Source organism: Tupaia chinensis, unplaced genomic scaffold (genome assembly GCF_000334495.1).
Source record: "Tupaia chinensis unplaced genomic scaffold, TupChi_1.0 Scaffold142141_1, whole genome shotgun sequence".
Taxonomy (NCBI): Eukaryota; Metazoa; Chordata; class Mammalia; order Scandentia; family Tupaiidae; genus Tupaia; species Tupaia belangeri.
This window is the reverse complement of record NW_006201992.1, coordinates 1-9,376: the sequence shown is the minus strand read 5'-3', so window position 1 is coordinate 9,376 and position 9,376 is coordinate 1. Positions and strand designations below refer to the sequence as shown.

The following is a 9,376-nucleotide window of genomic DNA, read 5'->3' as shown; positions in this document are numbered from 1 at the left end:
TCTGACTGCTCTACTTCTTGGTGCATCAAACGTGTTTACACACCTTATTTGAAATTGTGCTAAAGATGAGTGACAGAAAAACTGAGATGAACTGGACCTTCATTAGCGAGGAGAACAAAGTCAACATCGAAAATAAACGTGACCAAGTCAGGGCTGTACGCTTGCTTGCTTGAGAAGCAGCATTCCCCTAGATCTGCATAGCCAGGGTTACCCGACAATTAACGCAGGTTTCTCCAATTGCTGTGAACCGCCTTGGAGCAGGGAGCTGGCTGTGTTTCTGGACTGTGAACACTGCTCCACTCGTGAGCATATGGCTTTACTACAGCCGTCCCTATACGTGAGGGTGTACAACCTCTCTTCCACGTTTATTTCGCTGTACAATTTTGAAGAAGGGTCTACCGGCAGCAAACTGCCACCCTTCTTAACCTTCCGCCGAGGTCGATACTTATAGTCCGGGTATTTCTCCCTGTGCACGTCCTGTAGTCTCCGTGCCTCCTGGAAGAACGGCAGTTTTTCGTCTTCTGTAAGCATTTTCCACCGGGATCCGAGCTGCTTGCTGATCTCTGAGTTTCGCATTTTCGGATTCTCCAGAGCCAGCTTGCGCCTCTGATCTCGAGACCATACGAAGAACGCGTTCATGGGTCTCTTGACCCGGTTCTGGCTGTGCTCTTTATAATTTACTCCTGTTTCACGGCGATAATTTGAGCGAGAGCTGTCCGTCGCAAGAAAGGAAGAGTTTTTCTCCAAGGCGAAGAGATTCTGTTGTTCTAGGGCTGGGCTGCAATCACTGCTGTTCCAAATCGTGAGCATAGCTGAGAGCATGTGATTACACCGTCCAAAAGTAGGGGGGGGGGGACAAAAAAAAAAAACAAAAGGGGGGGGGTCGAAAAACTTTGCCTCCTGGAAGAACGGCAGTTTTTCGTCTTCTGTAAGCATTTTCCACCGGGATCCGAGCTGCTTGCTGATCTCTGAGTTTCGCATTTTCGGATTCTCCAGAGCCAGCTTGCGCCTCTGATCTCGAGACCATACGAAGAACGCGTTCATGGGTCTCTTGACCCGGTTCTGGCTGTGCTCTTTATAATTTACTCCTGTTTCACGGCGATAATTTGAGCGAGAGCTGTCCGTCGCAAGAAAGGAAGAGTTTTTCTCCAAGGCGAAGAGATTCTGTTGTTCTAGGGCTGGGCTGCAATCACTGCTGTTCCAAATCGTGAGCATAGCTGAGAGCATGTGATTACACCGTCCAAAATGGGGGGGGGGGGGACAAAAAACAAAACCAGAAGTGTGAGAGTTCAGAAACTTACTTTACTCTTCAAAACTTATTTCTACCGGAGACCTCGTTACTTCTACCTTTTGTAAGGGAAAACTCGTTTCCCCACCCACTTCTCCTGCCCCCACCCTTGTACACTGCTGAGTCCTTCCCAACCAAACTACAACCCTACCCGTTCTTAAGCAAAACAGTCTCAATTCATTAACACTGCCTAAGTACTCAACTTTTGATAGGCTTTCCTAAAGACTCCACTGTTCTTAAAAATGCAAAACTAACGTTCCGACTTTCGAAACCGCCTTAAAAACATCCCTCTTACACCCAGGTTGAAGTTTCAGCAAACAAACGTATTAGCACATTGTGTGTCGCTATCAATATATGTGAACGTTAATAGTTTAAAAACAAAACTTAAAGAGGAGTTAAGTCTGTTAAACACACGCCCTGGCTACTGACATTTACAGTAGTCATCCTTGCATACGCAGGTCTACTGAAACTACAATTGAAAATTGTACGGAACGGTTTTTTACAATTTGCCAGCGTGCGTATACGCCCCAGAATGAGACGAAGGAGAGAAAGGGAGAGAGCCTGAGAGAGTAAGCACAAAGCAGCGGGCTGTGGGGGATGGTCACATCGCAATCCCTTCAGTTCCTTTTCCACCTCCACCTGGATTCAGAACTTCAACCCAGCAGTCAGCAACTTCTGCATCCAGTCCCCTCCACCACCAGTCCACAGGCTGACTATCTACTAAAAATTCTGATGGCAAGTATTCCAGAGCTCCATGCTAATAGCTATATATTAAGTATCAAGATGTTAATATGTACTTGCAGGTATGGCTATAGCCAATTTCTGGAAGGACTAATAATTAAGAAACTGTTCTTGACCTGTTAGTTCCAGTAGTTTTGTTTTAACATGGTCTTTTTTTTTAAGACTTGTTTTTATTTAACTTTATTCATTCATTTTACTTTAAGTTGACCACACACACACACACACACACAGAGAGAGAGAGAGAGAGAGAGAGAGAGAGAGTAAGTGAGAAAGCAAGCTGTCAAGTCTGGGACTTGAAGCATGGTCACTCCTGTGGGAATGTCCAGCGCCTTAACCACCATGCCACCTGCTGATCTCCTTCTCATGGTCTTTTTCAACTTGTTCCTGTTTAACTACAGATGACTTCTGTTGTAGATGCACAAGTTTAACTGTGCATATTATATATAACTGTATTACATGTCAACAACACTATGATTATGACCTTTATTTATATTTTTAAAAATCACAAATATTTAGTCAATTTATCATGTCATAAATCTCTGTACAGCTTCCATTTCTAAGTGCTTAACTGAACACTATATGGCAATAAAAATGTAATGCTATAATTAACCAGCCATTAAAAATTCATTCTGGGGTGAAAGGCGGAATGGGGGGGAGGCAGAGAAAAAGAAAAGAAACTGTTCCATTCAAAGAAAACCAGGTGGGGCCAGCAGGTAACAGGCATGATGGTTTAAGGCACTGGACCCCCATGTGGCTGGGTGCCTAGAGATTTTCTCTCTCTCTCTTTCTCTCTCTCTCTCTCTCTCTGTCCCTCTCTGGTCAAACTAAAATAAATAAATAAGTAAGTAAATAAATAAATTAATTAAAGTTAAAAAACAAAAACATATGAGGGGCCTGCAAGTAGTGCAGTCTTTAGAGCACTGGCGTCCCACATGTCTGACTGCGGTTGGCGTCCTGGACCTGGTGGCTTGAGAGTCATGCCAGACACGTGTGTGTATGCATGCCCAAGGTCCTGGGAGGAGAATGGAGTAGGAACTGTGCTGGAGGTGGTTTCTCACTTTTCTTCTCTCTGTCTCTCACCAGCAAGGAAATGTGCCCTATGGCAAAGCACTAAAAACAAGAAAACTAGATGATAGGACAACAGATGACATGGTGGTTAAGGCACTGAGTCCCACGTGACTGACTCTGAGGTTTGAGTCTATGGCAAAACTCAAAAGATAAAAAAGAAGAAAGGAAGAGAGGGAGGAGGGAAACCAGATGCCTGAAAGCTCAAAAGGTTCCATTGAAGTGTTAAAACACACTAATTTCTTGTTTTGTTTTTGTTTTTTAGAGTGTACAGTGGTATACATACAGATACCTCTGTTTTATAAAAGAATTTTGCTCTAGGGCACATGCACTCACCAGTGAGAGAGAGGAGTAAGAGGAAATGAGAGAATTCATCCCAGGGGGGATGGCCATGCTGCAAGCTGCAATACCTTTTCCTTATTCTCCTCCTGGGATTTTGGGCATGAATATATACATGCCTGGTATGATTTTCAAGCCATCAGGTCCAGGACTGCAACCTTGGTTGGTCATGTGGGAGTCCAGTGCCTTAAACTGCCATGTCATCTGCTGGCCCCACAGTAGTATATTTTAAAAGTCACTCTTTATTTTCATGTAGCTAGAAATGTAAAAAAATAAAATCTCTTGCAGACCTAAGTTAAACTTCTCTCCCTGACTAATAAATTTTATTTAACTTTTTAAATTTGTTTATCTTAATTTGACTACAGAGTGATGGAGACAGGGAGGGGGTGGAGGAGAGAGAGAGGGACAGAAAGAGAGGGAGGGAGAGAGAGAGGAGAGAGAAAGAGAAAGAGAAAAAGAGAGAAAGAGAGAGAGAAAGAGAGAGAGAGAAAGTGAGAAAGCAAGTCACCATGTCCAGGACTGGTCAACCATGTAGAAGTCCAGCTCTCTCAACCACCATGCCACCTGCTGGCCCCTATGACTAATAAATTAAGAGCCAGAAAGTTATCATCTTTTACACTGCAGTTCAGCCTCCTTTGAAATCAAGAAATCACAGAAACCAAAGTAGACACCTATCTCCCAAATAAATCTTGAAGTCAATCTTGAAAGAGATTATGTGAGTGAGAGCTTTGAAGAAATAATATAGGAAAAAGCTTCTCTCGCCCCAGCCAGCCACCCAATATACAGCAAAAAGTCATACTGTCCTAAAGCCATATTTGCAAAACAGGAGTAATAACTACCTATGGTTTACATAGCACACGACCTACAAAGGCTCACAAATCTGATTAAGAATGGTGCTAATATTCCTTTTATTATTTACTTACTTACTTATTGATTGATTGTCTGATTGCCATAAGGCACAATGCACTTGCTGGAGAGAAGACAAGAGAAGGAGAGAGAGAAAGGAATCATCACCACACCTCCCACCTCCCTTCCCTGGGTAGAGGTGGGGTGGCCATGCAAGTCCGATGTGTTTTTCAAGCTGCTGGGCCCAGGAAATGAACCGCTGCAGTTAGCCAAGTTAACCTCCTACCACCTGCAAGCCCAGTGCCAAAATCTCTAAGAAATTTAAATAAAACAGAATCCCATAGTATCAAACATAATCTACACAAATGGATGTGATATATCCAGTAAATGGTGTGATGATTTAATATTAGAAACTCGACAGCAACAAAAAATTAATTAGGCTCTCTCAAGCAAGAGGTATTAAACCTCTGATTTGTATTTTACTTATCTCATAAACTTTATTGCTTCAGACATGAATAAAAGCAAAATATGTTTTTAAAACATTTTTGTTTATATTTACATTTTTTAAATTAAAACAGTGTTTTTACATTTTTTTAAATTCAGTTTTAATTTACTTTCATAACTTTTTCTTCGTGATCCAGAAATCTTAAAATGCAAAGAAAATGGACTTTCCATACATCAGGGACTGGCACTAAAAAAAAAAAAAAAAAAAAAACCTTGGACTCCAAATGACTTATACAGATATCAAATAGAGATCCAGTTATCAAATTAAAAGCACTCAGCATATTAAAATTTCACAATTATTTGTAGAGAGCACATAAAAAAATCAGCTTGTTAACCAACTGTTGTAATTTTAAAGAACTATTGCAGAGGTTTGAAGAAAATAGATTTATTACTTAACTTACAAAGAGATTAAAGAGCTAAAAACAAGTATTAAAAAAGAAATTTGTGCCTTTTATTAGAATGATGACATGCTTCAAATATACCCATTTTGGTAATCAACTGCAGAACTGCAATACTGGTCCAACAGTCGGGTCTTTACTTTTCTTTTAAAACAAGAAGCAGAAGGCAAGTAATCAGAAAGCACTAGCAGGCCATCAGTTAATCCAAGAGACTAGTTTCTTAGTTCCAAAAGCACTTGCCAAGAAAACCATTTGAGAGGTGGTGAGTGGTTGTTGAAAGCAATTTGGAATCCCATGAACATATATGCCAAGTCTTGTGAGGCCATTTTTGAATTTATCCTTTACTTGGTCACTTTTTTTCCCGTCAGATACTAGTTTTTCTTTGACTTTTTTTCTCCTCAAAGTATAAAAAGTAGGAAATATAAACAAGTCTTGCACTTCACACTTAAGATGTGTGCAATCCAAGCATTATAGAACTGTCTACACACTGATAAAGCCCATCAAATCTTGGATAATTCATTATATACAAAATACCAGCACACAGAAAGGAATAACTCCCGCCCCTTATTTTATTTATTTATGTTTTTGGTTACACATAAGATCCAAATATTCAGTCTAAAGAGAAACACTTAATCATTTTGGCCCTCTTCTATATCTGCATGTTGATACACTTGTTAAAATATTCCTATATAATCAATCATGTTTGGTCCTAGTATCTCAAGTCAGGTTTAAAACGTCAAAACCAGCCATCCCGACAAACAAGTAATCAGAAAGATTATCTCTTCCCCACCTCCCTAACCCCAATAATTAGAAGTCAATTTTATGACATGACTCCAAACACTGGGTTGTGACGACAAATGCTAGGTCCAAATTCTTCATAATCCTTGTTGGTGCGGCATGCTTGGTAGAACTCAGGCGTGGAAGCCTCAAACCAAACTGCATATATACTGCACGTGATGTGTTAGGACCTGTACATCAATAGGTTCTGGCTTCAATCTACTGCCACACAGTTCTTCGCTTAATTTCAGCCTGGCATCTGTTTGTTTCTTTTCAGATCTCTTTGCAAACGACGTCCAAAGTCCCTGAACACGTTTGATCCCCCAGATAGAACAATATTCTTATAAAGAGGACTTCTGATATCAATAGGACAATTCTGAATTACTTCATCTATGACTTCTGAGATAGATTGTATAAAGTCTGGATGAACAAACTCAGGATGAAAAAAGATTTCTGGTCCCCAAAATCTCTCATAACCAACATCAGTGGAAAATTCTTTCTTTGAGCTAGCATTGATTCCAATGTACTGTTTAATCCACTTTGACCCATCTGTGTCATTAAGTTCTTACTAATTTCTTTTACTAATTCTGGACAGTCATAACTATAGCTCTCCTTTACTGCTTTAGCCATTCCCAGAGATTGTTCTGGAGGGATTCCTACTTCTCGGTTGCTGAATAAAATGTGTTACAGCTCGTCGTGCAATTGGAATGCATTAAATATAGCTGCCAATCACATATCCTTCAGCCACAGGGATGACATGAGTGACACCATCTCCACTGTCTATTACCATACCAGTCAGTCCCCCCTCTCCCCTCCTACTTGTCTTGAGGGCCAGAATGCAGCTTAGGGAGAACAACCTGCACAGCAACGTACAAGCCTGGAACACTGAAGGACTCCAACCTTATTTTGGCAGTATATTCCCTGTTTTCTGGAGTATTCAGCAGAGCTTCCGTCTTCAGGTTCTGCCCTTAAAAACTTAAAGATCCCTTGCTCCATAAACCTTTCCATCAAGTCCCAATCTTCAAGGATACTATGGCAGGTTGACTGGCCACTTTGTTGCATATGTAGGTTTTTCTATTGCTTCACCACAAATGAAGAAGTTTAGGTCGTCAACACCTTTCACCACCCTCCTTGGGGCTTCATCACCCACTTTAGCTGATTTCTTAATAGCAATACAGGAAGGGATGATAAACTGTGGCTCTGTATTTCCAGGCTATCCTAATTTTGTATACCCGGTGCCACAGACCACCACACTGGCCGGCAGTGGTCCTGCCATCTTCCTCCTTGCCTGCTGCTGCCGCTGCAGCCTTCTGCACTGTGCTGCTTGGGGCCCGGGACTGGTGACAAGAGATGGGAGCTCTAGGACCATTCACAACCGGGCCACCCTCTCCGTCCACGGGAAAGCGGGGAAGCCGGGAAGCCGAGAAGCCGGAAAGCTGAAGTGGTGGAAAACCCGTAGGCTCAGTCGGTGCCTACCACTTCCGCCGTTTTTTTGTTTTTGTTTTTGTTTTTTTATATTTTAAAATTTACATTTAATCACTGTCTGCCTATACAGCATACGCCATGCTTTTTCCCAGAAGGAACCCGGTATGTAGCAGTTTAACCAAACATATTACAAGATAGCACCATATGTCTTATCATCAGCAGATAACTTTTCATCTTTATTTGTGTTAAACGTAGTCTTCCTCCCTTCCTGGCACCCCCACCCCCACCCCCCAACTCCCTATTACCTACCCCCATGGCCCACCCTCTTCTGTATAGTCTCTAGTTTCTACAGTTGTCCTCCCTGTTTATTATACCTTCTAATCATTCCGTTTCTGCTGCAGAGTGAGGACATCGAGTATCTGTTAAGCAGGCACATATGATGCCTGCTTTTCAAATTAGCTTAGCATTAAAATCTTCCACGTTCACCCGCTTTCAATCAAATGTCGGGGTGTCACTGGTTTTTATGGTTGAGTAGTGTTTCATGGTATATATGTGCCACACTTCTAGAATTCACTCATCTGTTCTTGGACATCTGGGTTGATTCTTTGTTTTAGCCCTTGGGAATAATGCTGTGATAAACATGGATGTGAAAGTGTTTTTCCTAATTAGGGTTTTCCTATCCTTTGGGTAGAGATCCAGAAGTGGAATTACTGAGTCGTATGGCACTTCTTGTTGTAGGTTTTTGAGGCGCCTCCACATTGTTCCCCACAGTGGGATTGCATCAACAGTGTAAGAGGGCTCCCTTTTCACCCCAGCCTGGCCACTTCTATTTCTTTATTTTTCAAGTGTTAGCCATCCTGACTGGGTTTAAGTTGTATCTCATCTTGGTTTGCATCTCCTTTATGATAAGGGATGTTGAACATTTTTTTTTGTTTTATGCTTTTTGGCCAGTCATATGTCTTCCTTGGAGACTTGTCTGTTCAGCTCATTTGCTCATATTTTAATTGGGTTGGTTATTTATTTTGCAGATAAGCTGCTTGATTTCTCCTTTTATTTTGGTTATCAGTTCATTTTTTGAGCCATACTTTGCAAATATAGTCTCCCATTCTCGGGACGTTCTCTTCACTCTAATTACTGTTTCTTTCGCTGTGCAGAAGGTTTTATAGCCTGATGCAGTCCCACTTGTCTATTTTGGGGATTATTGTCTGTGCTTTTGAGGTCTTATTGAAGAAGTCTTTGCCAACTCCAGGATTTTCCCATGTTTTCCAACAGTAGTTTTATAGCTTGAGGTTTTACATTTAGAACTTTAATTTGATCCTTTTTAAAATATGCTTTTGTGTTTTAGGCTTTTGCCACAGGGCACACACACTCACCAGAGAGGGACAGAGAGAGACAGTGAGAGAGAAAGTGAGAATCACCCCCAACCCCGCCGCCCAGCCTCCCCAGAGGGGATGGCCACACCGCAACCCTTTTTCCTCCCTTCTCTGCCTGGGATTTTGGAAACGCACACACATGCACCCAGTGCCAGTTCTAGGACTCAAATGATGGTCAGTCATGTAGGAGTCCAGTACCTTAACCACCACACCACCCGCTGGCCCCAAACTATAGTTCTTAATTCATAATCAAATATTTAAATTATACTCACACTCAAAAACAGATTTTTGTAGAACTAGAAATTGTTTAATATATGAGAAAAGTGGACCAGCTGGTGGTGGTCAAGGCAGCTGGATCCCAGTTGGTCAACTGTGCAATCTGAGTCCCAAATACATAGAGGCCTATAAAACATGCCAGACACTTGAGTGTGGATGCTCAAAATTCCAAAAAGAGGTTGAAATAGATGAGAAGGGATGACCATCTCAAAGGTTGGGGGGGTGCATTCTTTCTCACCCTGTCTCTGTTCTCTCTCTCTCTCTCTCTCTCTCTCCCCTCCTCCCCTCTCTCTCACACACACACATTATCTGACTTTCTCTAGTGAGTGCATGCACCCTCTGGC

At 41.8% G+C, this 9,376-nt stretch overlaps 1 protein-coding gene and 1 pseudogene across 1 annotated transcript; both read right to left on the bottom strand.

The window, feature by feature from the left end:
* Positions 1 to 207: 207 nt before the first annotated feature.
* On the bottom strand, positions 208 to 1,227 carry SRY (sex determining region Y). The gene has a single exon (XM_006163439.1). The coding sequence runs from the start codon at positions 1,225 to 1,227 to the stop codon at positions 208 to 210; it is 1,020 nt and encodes a 339-aa protein (XP_006163501.1).
* A 4,697-nt stretch (positions 1,228 to 5,924) lies between these two features.
* Positions 5,925 to 7,234, bottom strand: LOC102502917 (actin-related protein 3 pseudogene; annotated as a pseudogene).
* Between the last annotated feature and the right edge of the window lie 2,142 nt (positions 7,235 to 9,376).

Excerpts from the sequence above, each read along its gene's own strand:
- SRY (XM_006163439.1), bottom strand. The coding sequence starts at position 1,227 with ATGCTCTCAGCTATGCTCACGATTTGGAACAGCAGTGATTGCAGCCCA.